Below are 17397 nucleotides of genomic sequence, written 5' to 3' on the forward strand. Positions count from 1 at the left end.
CAAAGAATGGTTAAAGAAGAATAAAGTGAATGTTTTGGAATGGCCAAGTCAAAGTCCTGACCTTAATCCAATCGAAATGTTGTGGAAGGACATGAAGCGAGCAGTTCATGGGAGCAAACCCACCAACATCCAGAGTTGAAGCTGTTCTGTACGGAGGAATGGGAGAAAATTCCACCAAGCCGGTGTGCAGGAATGATCAGAAGTTACCGGAAACGTTTAGTAAGGGAGTCACACCAGATACTCAAAGCAAAGGTTCACATACTTTTGCCACTCACAGATATGTAATATTCGATCATTTTCCTTAATAAATAAATGACCAAGTATAATATTTTTGTCTCATTTGTTTAACTGGTTTCTCTTTATCTACTTTTAGGACTTGAGTGAAAACCTGATGATGTTTGAGGTCAAATGTATGCAGAAATCTAGAAAATTCTAAAGGGTTCACAAACTTTCAAGCACCACTGTATCTATGTAGATTCCATAATACCACACATTGCATCAATCTTCATATTGCTTACTACACGTCAATATTGCTGCTACTTCTTTGTCTCGACTTTGCACAATGTCTTTGTCTTGTTTGTGTTTTAATTTTAATTCTATTTTTAATTTAATTTTTTTATTTGCACTTCATGTTGTTACGCTGTGGACCCTGAGCTTCGCAATTTCGTCTATCTGTATACTTGTATATGGTTGAGATGACTTTGAAATAAAGTAATGCAATCTCTCCCACAAGTCTCTGGGTGTTCCTACCAATGCAATGACATTCCTAAATGGACCCGGAAAAGCAGAGTCCCGGCGTTAACCACGTGAGGAAACGGAGCACCAGAGGATACCATATAAGGAGCAACCAGCTGAGCAGAGATCACCTGGCACTGCCGCCAAATCAGATAAGATACGAAGATCAGGCCCACACTTAAGAAAGACTTCATCCCAGCCGCCAACCTCTGAATCAAACAACGCATATGATAGAGCACAGCGAGCTGAACACATACACGGGATGGTGGACCCTGTAGAAATTAAAGTTCTACTTTATTTACAGTATATACAGAAAGAAAAGCAAAAACACAAAAGCCGAACAGAACAAGTTTAAAAATCAAATAGTGACGTCACTGAGAAGGCCGGTGCCACAGTGGGGCTTGCAGGATTCCTCCAAATGACGGCTTTCATTTTTAATATCTTGGGTGTCACTTTTCCCGTTCTCGTGTCCAAGTGGAGCCTTAGAAAAAAAACGGCGGGCTGTCAGAGCGCAGTTATCACGCTCCCATAGAAGAATTTATGCAAGGGCCCAAATTCCAACACCAGGATTTTCCAGAAGCCAAGAGTCACAGCTGACCTTCCAAACCCGACCCCACTTTTAAAAGTGGACAAAGCATTCAATGTTCTCCTTGAAGATGTACAAGAGTACCTTCCCACCAGTATCCTCTATCTCAAAATCAGGCCCAGACCTCGGCTTGCAGGCTCCTAATTCACACGGCAGGCTCGAATCATGAGAAACTGTAGGAGGATGAAGAGCGGGGAGATGATCAAGCCATACCACAGCTCACTGGACTGCTGCACCAGTTTCCGGCAAAGCAACATCTCAAAAACAAACTTGAGGCTGAGGACGGTGATGATCCAGATGAGTCTCAGCACAGCCAGACGTTTCTCCCCTTCCTGGTACAGCCGGATGGACACGATGGTGGTGAAGTAGGTGCTGAGACCATCTGCAGCAAACAGAGGACCAAAGACACCCCACCAGCTGAGATCCTGCACAAGGAGATCAACCTTCACCACCACCAGAACAGAGAAGACCAACATGGCCCCAAGGTGGAGAAACATCTCAAAGGTAGCAAAGCCGAGCCATTGCACCAACTCTCGTGAGGAGAACAACATGGCGATTCAGGAGATGCTGGGAATCCTCTGCTACCTGAAACGGCAAGAGAGACCACAAATGGCAGCAAATCAATGAGAGAATGCTGGAGCCACCATCATAGCACCCCAGGCCCTACATACAGTTAGTGGTGTTTGGTTGCCATCATGATGTCTTTTTATTTTTAACTCTGTGAAGTCATGGATGGGACACATAATAAGAGGGAGATGGAAAAATAGTGCTGGAGAGGAAACTGAATGGAAAGCAGATGCGGCTCAGTGTCAGATCACATGAGGAGCTCCTCGGGGTTCTGTCCTCGGCCCTCTGCTCATCTCTAATTCTATGCTTCCCCTTGGCAGTATCATTCATAGCTTTGGACTGGCTTATCATTTTTAAGCCAATGATGCTCAGCTCCATTTCAATGTTAAACGTGAAACCTCATCAGGGCCTTCTCAGCTCACAACTTGCCTCAGTGAAATTAAAAGCTGGATGGAGCAGAACTCTTAAGAATAAACGGCAACAAAACTGAACTCCTGCAAGTCGGCACTAAGGCACAATTTAAGAAAACGAGCTCCTTCTCAGTCACCCTTGACGGTGGTCTCATCAGACCTTCTTCTAATGGAAGGAATCTTGGTGTCATTTTTTTATTCTTCCCTTTCTTATTCCATCCACATTACAGACATTAAGAAACTTTCCTTCTTTCACCTCCGTCACGTATCTGATATTTGCTCATTCCTCTCCTTTTCTAATGCCGAGACACTCGTCCCACATCCTTCATCGATTATTGTAACTCCCTACTGGCAAGTGTCCCTTCTAATCTTACATCACAGCTCCAGCTGATTTAAAGCTCTGCTGCAAGAGTCCTGACACAAACCACAAACAGTGAGCACATCACGCTTCCACCGGCTCCCTGTGTCTTACAGAATTGAACACCAAATTCTATTATTAACCTACAAAGCTTTAAATGGCCTCCCACCGCACTACTGCAGTGACTTTCTCGGATCTCGTTCAAAAAGCGGACGCCACTTGTTTTTAAGATTAGACACCCTAGCACTATTTTAAGATTAGGCACCTACTCTAAATTTTTAAGATTAGGAACCCTGGTGTACCTGGCCTTACCCCCACGAACCTTAAGTTCATGGTTTGTAGTTGGGGTAGGCCAGTCTAAAACCAAACAAACAACAAGAAGATGGCGTCCGCTTTCTGAACAAAACCCACCTTCTCTATCACTGGGCTCCTGTTCACCCACTAAGGTCTTCTGATTCTGGCCATCTTGTTGTGCCCCACACTAACCTGCACTCTGTGGGTGACAACCGGGCCTTTGAAGGGACCTCCCGAAATTCATGAGATCAGCCGACTCTATTGATCTCATAAAAAACAACTTCAAACTCATCTGTTCAGGGGGGCTTTGAAGACAACCTGACATTCGGACCTTTCTTTCAGTTTACCTCTCTGTCCAGATGCTCAGTGTAATGTGTGTGTCTGTGCGTATTTTATCCCAAATGATGTTGTTAGGCTTTTCTTTTAGCATTTTACTCTTGTTTATTGTCTTTTAGTCTATTTAATGCTTTGTATATCCTGTATCTATCTGCTTTAGTGCTCTATTCTGGAAACATCTGCATCCAACATTAGATACACCGGCGGTTTCTTTATGAGACTCAGTGAAGTGCCTTGCACATGGGAAAGGTGCTGTACAAACAAAATGTATTATTATTATTAAAGAAACTGCGAGGAAGGCCAAGGTAGGACACGTTAGATTATCTGAAAGATGGCAAATCAGGCCAAGAAATGATAAGAAGAGCAGAAGACAGAATGCAATGGAGGAACGGGCGATCCTAAGACCTGCCTTATGGCAGACAACTAAAGCACGAGGGACTGTTGTGTCTAATTCAAAAACTGTAGGACGTGTAAGCGTAAGGTCAACATACTTGTGGCTCAGTTTAGTTTTAGGATTTATAATGCAGTAATACTGATTCACCGTCATTTTACTAATAAGCCTGAAACACTTTTTTGCAAAATACCTAATAAAGTGTTATACACTTTTGACAGTTTTTCCATTAATTTAGTGCAAGTTACATGGGAAAATTGGCTTATGAATGTCACCAGGTACGTTTCTTGTTTGTAACCTGAGGCCACACCTGGCAGAGATGTGACGTTACGTCACGTTTGCCATTCTACAAGAACAAACAAAACCCTGGAAATAAAAAAAACGAGTGAAGATTGTGTTCTGTCCTGGCAGAGCAATCACAAGTGATTTTGTCCGAGGTCTGAATGTGCGTTACAGGCAGTGCTGAGTGTTCCTGGCTCTGCTTTCTCTTTGTTTACGTGAACCTTTGTTTTTTTTTTTGTGAAGAGCTGTGTCGTCAAGTGCCACAGTTGTTAAAGATTTCAGCCACAGTGAATGAGCCATAATCACTTTACTGTAAAAATACACAGCAAGACAAAAAATAATAATTACTGTAACAACAGGTTATAGTGGGGTGGATAATGGATGGATGGATAACAGTTTAAACACACACAAAAAAAACATGAAACAGAGAGAGGTTTGAAAACATTCAGACATGTACTTTCTCTTTTTCTGTGAATAACCCAACCTTGGGTTTTGTCCAGTTTTATAGCGCTACTAGGCAGTGGTCCTCCCACAGAGATGAAAACCTGGAATGACAGAATTTCCAGTAGACATGTATGTACACACACTAGATAGGAAGACCCTCCACAGCACTCACCTCTACGGTACATCACAAAGAGATGCTGCCATTTCCACACAGCGACGCCAGTGTGGAGCTACCCAAGCAGCAGTGCGGGATGGCCCATGCATTCCTGCGCACCCACGTGACCTGAGCTCCAAGACACAGTTGAGCAGTGTGGACGGAGCTCATGGGCGTGCGGTTTACTCTAACATAATATATACAGTCAGAGATGAAAGTATGCAAACCTTTTAGTCCTGACAGCATCTGAGGCCTGAGTGTGCAGGTCTGCAGCCAAACCGGAAAACCCTGGGCTGTAGCCGAGATTTCCGCTTTTTCTAGGACATTTTTCTCCAGTCCTTGGACAATCAGCTCTATTAGAGAAAAGCAAACACTTGCACCGTTAAAATAAGGAACTTTAAAAACTGTGTTTATTTACTACAACATATGCCACATAAAGCACTGAATTATTCATTTTTAAAATCACGTCTTACCTCCTTCCACGTCTAGAGCGAACCTTTAGAAGAAAACAGTATGACTATTCAGAAACGTGTAGGGGTTTAACTTGTAGTGTGGGTGTAAAGCACATTAGAACATTCGAACAATCGAGACGAGAACAGGCCATTCAGCCCAACAAAGCTCGCCAGTCCTATCCACTTGTTTCCTCCAAGAAAACATCAAGTCGAGTCTTGAAAGTCCCTAACGTCTTACTGTCTACCACACTACTTGGTCGCTTATTCCAAGTGTCTGTCGTTCTTTGTGTAAAGAGGGGTGCGGTGTTTTTTTTGTACAAAAGGCATATAAACTAAAGTGACTGAGGAGGAGTTCTGCTCATGGGGATGACTGCCAAGTGTCTGGGATTCTAGCCTTTGACTATTAATGGTTAACGACTTCACCAAATTGTCCTCCTCTCCTCGAGACCTTATTGCCGTTTATGGACGTACTTACAGTACCTTTCACAGTTGCAGTTCATTGAGGTGAGGAAGATTTGTTCATCTCTCATCAATATGACACTCGATCAGCAAGATGAAGAGCAGACGTCCGCATCTCAGACAATGACAATACAGCACAGATCACAAAATGTCTTAGAGAATTACGTTTTAAAAATGAAAAATGTTTCATTTCTTTGGTCTTTGTAAAGAAACTACCAAGAAGTTCACTCCAGAGAAGGAAACGGACAGATTTGTCCTAACTGGTGAAATTGCCGAGGAACAACATGCAAAGGTGACAAACACAAATAATGTTTAAGAAACAAACTTTCATGGCCGGGAGTTGTCAACAATGGCCGGTGTAAACCGAACACTGACGCGGCCTCTCCTCAGATCTGCCTGCTGATACGCCTCTCACATCGGCACCATGCGTCTTTCCTGATCTCCCACATGATTTGAATGCAGTCAGAAGTCGAGCAAAATGACGCCTTTTACTGGCGAACTAAAAAGATCACAAAACGCAAACCCTCGAGGCAACTCAGGCTCCTTCTTCAGGCAAAATACTAATTGAATGTGAACTTTTATTATTTCAATAAACTGGGGGGTTTGCCCCCCTGCTCGCTTCGCTTGCCAAACCCCCAGGATGGCACTACACGGTAGCCACTTTGTGGCTCTGCTGCTGGCGTATGGGAAAGCGGATGTACAATTTAAACAGATTGTTACTTTCATGGGATTTATCACATATGCATAATAGAACTATCTCTCCATTATAAATGGAAATCCTGAGACAAGACTTTTTCAAAGAGATAATTTCAAGTTCCGCGAGACAAGACTTTTGCCATGAGATTTTTTCAAGTCACGCCCTTCTCTCAACCATCTTGAAACAGGCCCACGGCCCGCTCACCTCTCATTTGTGTGAATGCTTTTGACAGACACAGTTCTTGCTCTCTTATAATTTTTTACGTTTTTCTCACTTTAAGTTCCCAAATACAGAAGAAGATGTCCTACTGTGCTTGTCTCTGTTAAGATTATTCTATATTTCTTAGGAAGAAAAATAATAAAAACAAAATCTGATTACTCAAAAAAATCTAAAGTGTATGAAATTGCTATATATGGAGTGCTGGGCCTTTGAAGTGTTTTGCTATGAATAGAAATATCTGAAGTAAAGACTGACTGCTCCAGCAAATAGTTACACCATTTATTTTTCTATTCTAATAATGTATGGGCTTGTAACCTCAAGCGATTTGCACAACACTACCAAAGTGTGTGTTTATGTATCTGTCTACCTGTTTAGGTCTCTCTATTAAAAAAAAAAAAAAAAGAAATGGACGGTTGGAATAACTAGTATTTATTAATTTAAAGAGCTTTTGTAAAAACCCAAATAAAGTTCTATCTACCCATCAATTATCTGGCTGACACCTTAGTCCAAGTCAATCTACAGCATTTGAGAAACACAAAAGCTTCCATTTCTTTTGTTTTTGCCAGCTGGAACACAGGCAGGAGAGTCAATTGAGGGGTGTGAGCCCACAACCTCAGGGTTTCGGGTCCAAAGCCTTAACCACTCACTGTGCCACACTGCCCTCCATACCATTCAGGATGGCAGGTACAGCTTGTTTAAAATGAAAGTACTGTGTAAGATTTTATTTGAACACAGCACTTTGAAAAAAAAGGAATAGATTTACCTTTTTATTCAATTTTCTATCAATATAGACAAAGAAGTGACATATTAAAAATAGTTTGATTATTTTTATGAGGCAAACATGTCCATTTGTACATTTTATTAAGACAAAATATAACAAAAAGAAAATTACTATCAATAACTTGCATTAAAAAATGACTGTTGAATTAGTATCTGACAGCTGGTTCAACAGCCACTTTGTGGGTCCCCTTCAAAGTACTGGAGCTTAAATGTTTACAGTTGGACACCCTTCCCAATGCCACACTCCTTTAGTCCCCTCTTATTAAACACAAGAGCCATGGTGACTTTATTCTAACCCCAATTTAGTATTACTATAAACTGTGAAATTATTATAAAAAATAATAAGATGATGAGTTGAGATCTCAGACTACTTGGTGGTGTTGAGGTTCACAGAAGTAGAAGACTGAGCTAAGACAAGGCGTTTATTATATGGGTGGCCCAACGCTGGTCAATTTCCCAATAAATTCCAATTTGCCTTTTCCTCTGATCTGTACTCTTTGTATGATGTGACACATTTGCTTAAAACCATCTGCTACTTGCTCCATTAATTTTTTCTGCTTCCCCGCCATCATAAACAGTTTTTGAACTTTTATTTGTACTACTGTATGTGTGTAATATTGAAACCATTTAATTATGACTATATATGTAGCAGATGGCAACTTACAAAATTATATTTTTATTATATATATATATATATATATATATATATATATATATACACATATCTATATCTATACATACTGTATATATAGCTATATAGCTATATAATAATATATATATATATATATATATATACACACAGTATACACAGACACACAGCATACAGTGGTGTGAAAAACTATTTGCCCCCTTCCTGATTTCTTATTCTTTTGCATGTTTGTCACACAAAATGTTTCTGATCATCAAACACATTTAACCATTAGTCAAATATAACACAAGTAAACACAAAATGCAGTTTTTAAATGATGGTTTTATTATTTAGGGAGAAAAAATCCAAACCTACATGGCCCTGTGTGAAAAGTAATTGCCCCTGAACCTAATAACTGGTTGGGCCACCCTTAGCAGCAATAACTGCAATCAAGCGTTTGTGATAACTTGCAATGAGTCTTTTACGCGCTCTGGAGGAATTTTGGCCCACTCATCTTTGCAGAATTGTTGTCATTCAGCTTTATTTGAGGGTTTTCTAGCATGAAGCACCTTTTTAAGGTCATGCCATAGCATCTCAATTGGATTCAGGTCAGGACTTTGACTAGGCCACTCCAAAGTCTTCATTTTGTTTTTCTTCAGCCATTCAGAGGTGGATTTGCTGGTGTGTTTTGGGTCATTGTCCTGTTGCAGCACCCAAGATCGCTTCAGCTTGAGTTGACGAACAGATGGCGGACATTCTCCTTCAGGATTTTTGGTAGACAGTAGAATTCATGGTTCCATCTATCACAGCAAGCCTTCCAGGTCCTGAAGCAGCAAAACAACCCCAGACCATCACACTACCACCACCATATTTTACTGTTGGTATGATGTTCTTTTTCTGAAATGCTGTGTTCCTTTTACGCCAGATGTAACGGACATTTGCCTTCCAAAAGTTCAACTTTTGTCTCATCAGTCCACAAGGTATTTTCCCAAAAGTCTTGGCAATCATTGAGATGTTTCTTAGCAAAATTGAGACGAGCCCTAATGTTCTTTTGCTTAACAGTGGTTTGCGTCTTGGAAATCTGCCATGCAGGCCGTTTTGCCCAGTCTCTTTCTTATGGTGGAGTCGTGAACACTGACCTTAATTGAGGCAAGTGAGGCCTGCAGTTCTTTAGACGTTGTCCTGGGGTCTTTTGTGACCTCTCGGATGAGTCGCCTCTGCGCTCTTGGGGTAATTTTGGTCGGCCGCCACTCCTGGGAAGGTTCACCACTGTTCCATGTTTTTGCCATTTGTGGATAATGGCTCTCACTGTGGTTCGCTGGAGTCCCAAAGCTTTAGAAATGGCTTTATAACCTTTACCAGACTGATAGATCTCAATGACTTCTGTTCTCATTTGTTCCTGAATTTCTTTGGATCTTGGCATGATGTCTAGCTTTTGAGGTGCTTTTGGTCTACTTCTCTGTGTCAGGCAGCTCCTATTGAAGTGATTTCTTGATTGAAACAGGTGTGGCAGTAATCAGGAAATTGAACTCAGGTGTGATACACCACAGTTAGGTTATTTTTGAACAAAGGGGCAATTACTTTTTCACACAGGGCCAAGTAGGTTTGGATTTTTTCTCCCTAAATAATAAAACCATCATTTAAAAACTGCATTTTGTGTTTACTTGTGTTATATTTGACTAATGGTTAAATGTGTTTGATGATCAGAAACATTTTGTGTGACAAACATGCAAAAGAATAAGAAATCAGGAAGGGGGCAAATAGTTTTTCACACCACTGAATATACATGCATACTGTACATACACCAATCAGCCACATCATTAAAATCACATGTCTAATATGGTGCAGGTCCCTCTTGCTCTCTGACCCACATGGACTCCACCAGACCTCAGAAGTTGTCCTGTGCTTTAAATCCTGCACGTTGTAAGGTGGGATCTCCGTGGATTGAACTTGTTTTTCCAGCTAATCCCACAGATGTTGAACTGGATTGAGATCTGGGTAATTTGAAGACCAAGTCAACACCCTGACCTCCTTGTCATGTCCCTCAAACCATTCCCGAGCAATTTCTGCAGTGTGGCAGGGCACAGTATCCTGCCCTCAGGGAGTGTTGTTGCCATGAAGGGGTGTACGTGGTCTGCTGCAATGTTTAGGTAGGTAGTACATGTCAAACTAACATCCCCATGAATGCCAGGACCCCAGGTTTCCCAGAGGAACACTGCCCTGAGCTTCACACTGCCTTCTTCTCATTGAGTGCCTTGGGACCATCTCATCCCCAACAAAGTGACACACACCTACCTGGCCACCCACATGAAGTAAAAGAAAACATGTTTCATCAGTCTAGGCCATTATCTTCCACTGCACCAAGGTTCAGCTCTGACATATCACATGCCCCTTATAGTTATTTTCAGCAGTGAACAGGGGTCAGCAGCGACACAGCAAGCTTTGGTGTGCTGTGTGTTCCAAAACCGCTCTCTCGTGGCCAGCATTAGGTTTTTCGGCAGTTCTTTTGTGGGATCGGAGGAGATGGGCTAGCCTTCACTCACCACGCACATCAATGAGCCTTGGGTACCCCTGGATCTGTCACCAGTTTTCCTTCTTTGGACCACTTTTGAGAGGTACTAACCACTGCCGTGTTGGAGATGCTCACGCACTGTTGTCTAGCCATCAGAATTTGGCTATCCTTACACTTGCCTATTCCTGCTTCTAACACATCTCCCTCAAGAACTGACTGTTCATTTGCTGCTCAGTATCTGCCACCGCTTGACAGGTGCCACTCAAATGAGATAATCAATGGCATACACTTCACAATGGTTTGAATGTTGTGGCTGGTCGGTGTATACGGAATCAATACAGATTAAGTGACTTGCTTGGAGTTGCATATACTGTTGAAATGGGTAAAAGCAATATAAATAAAATGCATTATTATTATTATTATTATTATTATCAAAATGACACAGGAATTAAAGTGACATATTTTGCAATTTAATGTTGAGCACGGGCGACACGGTGGCACAGTTCGCTTCTCGGGTCCTCCCTGCGTGGACTTTGCATGTTCTCCCCGTATCTGCGTGGGTTTCCTTCTCACAGTCCAAAGACATGCAGGTTAGGTGCATCGGTGGTCCTAAATTGTCCCTAGTGTGTGCTTGTTGTGTGGGTCCTGCCCAGGGTTTGTTTCCTGCCTTGCGCCCTGTGTTGGCTGGAATTGGCTCCAGCAGACCCCCTTGTAATTAGGATATAACTGGTTGGATAATGGATGGATGGATGGATGGATGTTGAGCACCCAGCAGTCATTAAGGTTCACCGCCTGCAAATGATGCAGTAAACACAAGCACTGACATTGGCACTGTAGTAGTTTCTGAGAAACCAGAAGATCGGCCGTTCTGATGACATAACAAACACAAAGGGAGGTGCATAAAATACTTTGGCAGGGGGAGGACGGCCGTGCAAATACCACAGAACTCGGGGCCAGTCCACCATTCTGAGTCGTAAACGCAAGGATTTCCTCAAAGCCACGTGAGGAGCTGTGTGACATGAGACACCTGAAGACCTGACGGCTTAACACGTAAGTGTAAACTTGCCTCGTCAATTACGCCTTATTTTATTTTATACTGAAGATAAATGACGAAAGGTGAACGTGCAGAGACGGCAGTTTAGAAATGATGAAGCGTGGCTCAATTTCAGTTCTCCATAATATGTAACTCTCCAACTATAGAAAGTCTGCCGTTTAGGAATTCTACTTTGAGCTGCCGCTCATTATGCAAAAATATGCTAAAGACGAACTATAAGCACATAGTAAACAGTTCGTTATATATTAAGAAAACGACATATCACATTTTAATTTGCACTACCACACCTTTCTGACAGTCTCACTAACGACCTGCACTTTTTAAATGACAGTTTTAAAGGAGTTACTGCTAAATGTAAACGATGACACAATAATTAAGGCAACGAAACAGAATGGAAATTATAACCGAGGCTATCTGTTCATGAAGATGCCTCTCATAAAACAAACTGCTTGCTATTCTATTGAGTCATGGAGGGCGTCCAACGTAATTAGCCCCTTGCACTTGCACCCGCGTTTGTTTGGCTCTACTGTCGCCCCGAACCCGAGGGGAGATGCAGCTCACCTCTACAAGCGTTCAGCACACTTCGGCTCCATTTTCTTCCAGGCGGCAACCAACAAATGGGCGGGACAACGTGTCGACGTCATTGTGGATTCTTCTCGCGAGACCACCCGACGTCGGACGATCTGCAGTAATATTGGCTTGGCAGGATCTGCGTGATTTATTTATGAATGTATGGATGACGCTGTTCACCTGCTGCCACTGCGACCTATACCAGGAAATGTGGTTTCAGATGATGAGCGATAATAAGAGATTTATTTATTCATAGGGCATTTTACACTTTTCTGGAGCCGGTATTGACTCGCCTCCACACAGGATGCCACAGGACTCATTCTGGGTGGATTAAACTGCCACACTCAAGTTCCATCGAAATAATACCACGTGAATGCGGATTTAGTCATTTTTTCAGAAGGTTTCACATTTTCAAGGTTCCTGAACGTGAAAAATGTAATAGAGCAATACAGTGCCATCGCCGAATAACTTTTTGTATGTCGTTTTTATTTATAACTTAGTTACTCCTTTATAGTTACTTGTAAGTTTATTGACATTTTATTCCTGTCCAACGAGGTGTAACGGCGGTGTGGTGGCACTGAGACTAGGGATCTGCACGAGTTCGAATCCCGTAAATGTCTGAAGTGACTCTGCGCCGTTACCCTGCAATTGCTCTGTCCCATGTGTGACGTTAATCTACAAGCAGGTCCTCGAACTTGCAGGGAATACTCGGGGGTTGGTGGCAGGATTGGCACTCCAGTCACTGTAAAAACAACAACAAAAAAAACTCACACTGCCCCAGTATGGTGCTGAGGTGTTGCACGGCCGCATTGAGGTCCCGGGCTGGGTTGTAATCAGCGCATGCTCACAAAGTCTCTCTCGCTCGTTACGAGGTGTGCTTTTCTACACCTGGTTCACCAATGACTGTGTGAGCAAACGCATCTCCGTCATTCCATTTTTGCTGATTAGGTCTATTATGGCGAGGCATTAAAACCACACGCACTAACTTGCTGAAACATTGGTGTTGGACAATCTCCTCCTTCATGTCAGCAAAGTTAAGTAGACATGGATGCAGAAGGCAGACCATACACCAACCTGCATCAGAGGGCATTCTATTCAGAGGGTGAGCAGCTATAAATTTCTTGCCGTGACCATCAGCAGTAGGGAGACCAGGGTTCAAATCCCATGTCCTCTCTGTGTCTGCTTGGGTTTTCTCCGGGCGCTCTTGCTTCCTCCCACTGTCCAGAGACACATAGGTTAGGTTGGTGATGCTAAACCGGTGCTGGTGCATGGGTGTGTGTGTGTGTTTGCCCTTCCATGGATTGGCACCCTATAGAGTATATATTCCTGCCTTGTACCTTATGCTGACTGGGATAGGCTGCAGCACCCTCTCCAAAGCTAACCCTGTGCCACAAACACAACATTCAGTAAACAAAAGGTCTCAAGTTGTTGGCGTGAGATTTTAGTTTTATTGCTGGTGTGGCGGACAGCCAGATCCCTTTCCCGGCCGGAACGTCTCTTTCTTGTATGGTCCTGGAGAACAAGCATGGACCGGGCATTACCTCCCCTGGAACACTAGATGGCAGCGCTGCCTCGGACTTCATGGAAGATGGAGTTGGATACAACCCTGTTTGGATCTGGAGGCTCCGCCAGGGGCCGCTGCAGCTGTTCCTGAGCCCGTGTGGGCGCTTCTTCCGCCACATCCGGAAGTGGGGCGGCGAGCACCTGGAGCACTTCCGGGTGACTTATATAAGGGCCCAGCAGAGACTACTCGGTGAGCCAGAGTCGGGAGGAGGGAGACGCAGCTTGTGGAGGAGAAAGAGAAAGGAAGAAGAAGAGTAAAGTGTTCGGCATTGTGTGCTCTGCTTGTGCTATTTGGACTGTGTTGTGCCTGTGAGAAACGGGAAAGTCGTTTCCCACAAGGTAAAGAAACAAAATAAAAAGCGTGTGCTTTTATACGTGTGCCAGATGCATCTGTCTGTGTCGGGTTTAGTGGCTGGCACGCCCCCTAGTGGTTTTGTCACACTGGGAAGACGAGAAGAGAAAGACTGTTGTCTGGGGGCAGCTATACTGGATTCAATGGCAAACCAGGAAAGGTGGGGTTAACAAGAGAGATCAGCCAGCCCCATACTTTTCAAGACAAATTTATCACACACACTGCACACTGCCATGGAAAGGCGAACAGGATTGCTAAAGATCCCCATCAGGCGGCACAGTAACTTTTCTCACTCCTTCCTTCTGGCAAACAGAGCAGTTGCTTCAGGGACAGTTTCAGTCATAATAACACGTACTGCACATATTTTTGTATGCATGTCAACGCAGTGCCTTCAGAAAGTATTGTGACTCCTGCACTTTATAGACACTTTGTTATGGTGCCGCCTTGTGCTAAAATTGTTTAAATTGATTTTTTTTCCCCATCAAACAACATTCAGTACTCCCAGAATATCACACTGACACAAGTACGACGTCTTCTTGGCCAAGGAGGAACGCCTGAGTCTCCAAGAGCAAATGCAGCAGTGGGCCGCCAGACTGTGGCTGAACCATTCAAATTGATGGGCAGGACCTCAACAGAGTTTGAAAGTTCCAATACCTCGGCTCCCTCATCTGTGGCGATGTTGAGACCCTGCCCGACACCCGCGCTCGTGTCATTGTGGCCTGGCCGAAGTGGAGACAGGTCACTGGAGTCCCCTGTGACCACAAGATACGTGTTAACCTGAAGGCCAAGGTGTACAAGAACATTGTACGCCCAGTCGTCCTCTATGGATCTGAATGTTGGCCGGCCACCACCAAGCACCACCATGGAGATGCACATGCTCTGTTGGGCACTCGGCCTCACGCGGCTCTAACACATCACAAATGAAGATGTGAGAAGAATAGCAGGGGTGGCGCAGATACTGGAGAAAATGCAGGAGGGCCCGCATGCGCTGGTATGGCCACGTCCTGCGCAGCAGTAAGCAGTTGGTGGCAATGACGGCCCTCCGGCTCAGCCCGGTCGGACGCCGGTCGCATGGATAACCCAGAAAACGGTGGCTGGATCGACTTAAAGAAGACATGTGACTCACCAACGTCGCCCTCGATCGAAAGACGTGGAGATTGATGTGCAGAAAACGGACCCTGCACCAACGCGGGATAAACGGTAGGAAAGAAGGAGAAGTATTCAGAGTCTTTGCTCTGGCTCAGGTGCATCCCATTCTGTGCCTCATGGTTTCGGTGTTTCTACACCTTGTTTGAAGTCCACTTGTGGTGAATTCCATTGACTGCACGTGAAAAGGACACACTTGCCCATAGATGATACCACAGTTGAGCAAAAACCAAACAATGAAGTCGCAGGAATTGCCTGCAGAGCGTGGAGACAGGATTGTGTCGAGGCACAGATCTGGAGAGGCTGCAGCACTGATGGTTCCCAAGAGCACAGTGGCCTCCATAAGCCTTAAATGGAACAAATGTAGAGCAGCCACGACTCTTCCTAGAAGAAGCTGTCCAGCCAAGCTGAGCAATCTTTGGGGGTTTCTGAATTTCCCCTTAGGATTAATACAGTTTATCTAATCTCATCTAATTAGTAAGAGAAGTGACCAAGAACCTAATGGCAAGTCTGGCTAAGCTCCAGAGAACTTGAATGGAGATGGGAGAAACGTCCAGATGAACAAGCACGACTGCAACACTCCACTAGCATCTGGGCGTTATAGCAGAGTGGTCATCAGACAACACATGAAAGCCCACCTGGAGTTTGCACAAAGGCACCAAAAGAACTCTTGGACTGAGAAACAACATTCTCTGGTCTGGTGAAACCAAGATTAAGCCGTGTGACCTCAGTTCTAAGTGTCACGTCTGGAGGACACCAGGCACCTCTGAGTGAGGCGTGGAGATAACAGCAGCAAGCTGTGCGATTGATTTTCAGGGGCAGGGATTGGGTGACTAGTTAGGGTTGAGGGAAAGCGGAAGTGAGCCCTCCGTGGAAACCTGCTGCCGAGTGCTCTGGACCTCAGACTGGGCTGATGGTTTACCTTCCAACAGGACAAGGCAGCCACAAAACAGAGATGTGGCTTAGTTACAACTCCGAGAATGTTCTCGAATGTCCCAGCCAGAGCCCGGACTTGAGCCCAATTGAACATCTCTGGAGTGACCTGAAAACAGCTGTCCACCGACGGCCTCCATCCAGCCTGACAATGAAGAACAGCGAGAAATCCCCAAGTCACGGGGTGTGATGACTCAAAGCTGCAACTGCTGCCAAAGGTTCTGAGTCAGAATACTCGTGTCAATGGGGATATTTCAGTTTGATATTTCTCATCAATTTGTAAAAATTCTTAAAATCCTGTTTTCACGTTGTCATTCTGGGGTATCGAGTGTTGCTTAATGAGAGAGAAAAAAAAATGTAAACGAGTCTAACAAAAGGCTGCAGCGTAACAAAATGTGTAAAAAGTGAAGGGATGTGAATGCTTTCTGAATCCACTGAATAACACACAGCACACTAGAAAGGCTAACAGGATTAGTAAAGATCTCCGCCATCTTGGGTAGGAACTGTTCTCATTCCTTACGTCTGGCAAACAGTACGAGACCAATGGCACCCATACCAGTTGATTTAGGGACACTTTTTAGAATCTATTGATTATAAAGTTACTCAATAGCCAGTCATAAAAATAAACCCTGTATGTGTTCTTGTGTAAATATATGTGTATACATACATATACACACTGCTCCAAAAAATTATAGGAACTCTTTGAAAGCACATCAGATCTCAGTGGGGAAAAAAAACCTCCTGCTGGCCGTCTCTACTGCAATGGACTGGTATGGTGATGTGTGAGGAACGAAAGGAGACGGAAATGAAAATGATCAACCGACAGAGGGACACCCCAAAAAAATGATGGGACAGGCAGGTCGAATTTCATTGCAGCAACTCCAGATCGTACTCAGTAGTTTGTATGCCCCCCACGTGCTTGTATGCATGTCTGACAACGTCCTAATGAGATGACGGATGGTGTCCTGGGGGATCTCCTCCAAGATTTGGACCAGGGCATCACTGACCTCCTGGACAGTCTGAGGCGTTGGATGGACCGAAACATAATGTCCCACCCAGAGGTGTTCTATTGGATTGAGGTCAGGTGAGTGAGCGTGGTGGCATGTCAATGGTATCAGTTCCTTCATCCTCTCGCCACATGAGGCCGGGCATTGTTGTGCACCAGGAGGAACAAGCATAGGGTCTGACAATGGGTCCAAGGATTTCATCCCAATACCTAATGGCAGTCTTGCGGTGCCGGTGTCTAGCGTGTAGAGGTCTGTGCATTCCTCCATGGATACGACTCCCACCTCAGACCATCACTGACCCACCACCAGACCAGTCAGGCTGAACGATGTGACAGGCAGCATAATGTTCTCCACGGCTTCTCCAGACCCTTTCACGTCTGTCACATGTGCTCAGGGTGAACCTGCTCTCATCTGTGAAAAGCACAGGGCGCCAGTGGTGGACCTGCCAATTCTGGTATTCTATAGCAA

The 17397-nt window shown here is 44.1% G+C and overlaps 2 protein-coding genes across 2 annotated transcripts in view; one reads left to right on the plus strand and one right to left on the minus strand.

The window, feature by feature from the left end:
• Positions 1-1005: 1005 nt before the first annotated feature.
• On the minus strand, positions 1006-12008 carry tmem203 (transmembrane protein 203). The gene is made up of 3 exons (XM_039774060.1): positions 11920-12008; positions 4785-4910; positions 1006-1906 (listed from the first exon to the last, which is right to left on the minus strand). The coding sequence occupies exon 3, from the start codon at positions 1870-1872 to the stop codon at positions 1462-1464; it is 411 nt and encodes a 136-aa protein (XP_039629994.1). The 5' UTR covers positions 1873-1906; positions 4785-4910; positions 11920-12008; the 3' UTR covers positions 1006-1461.
• The window catches only part of alad (aminolevulinate dehydratase), a 31172-nt gene continuing 25020 nt past the window's right edge, over positions 11246-17397 (plus strand). The window contains exon 1 of the mRNA XM_039774059.1: positions 11246-11354. The gene's annotated coding sequence lies outside the window, so the exon portion shown is untranslated. The remainder of the gene's footprint in view (positions 11355-17397) is intronic.

Source organism: Polypterus senegalus, chromosome 13 (assembly GCF_016835505.1).
Source record: "Polypterus senegalus isolate Bchr_013 chromosome 13, ASM1683550v1, whole genome shotgun sequence".
Classification (NCBI taxonomy): Eukaryota; Metazoa; Chordata; class Cladistia; order Polypteriformes; family Polypteridae; genus Polypterus; species Polypterus senegalus.

Bases quoted from the DNA above. Each gene is read 5' to 3' on its own strand.
- tmem203 (XM_039774060.1), bottom strand. From the start codon at position 1,872: ATGTTGTTCTCCTCACGAGAGTTGGTGCAATGGCTCGGCTTTGCTACC.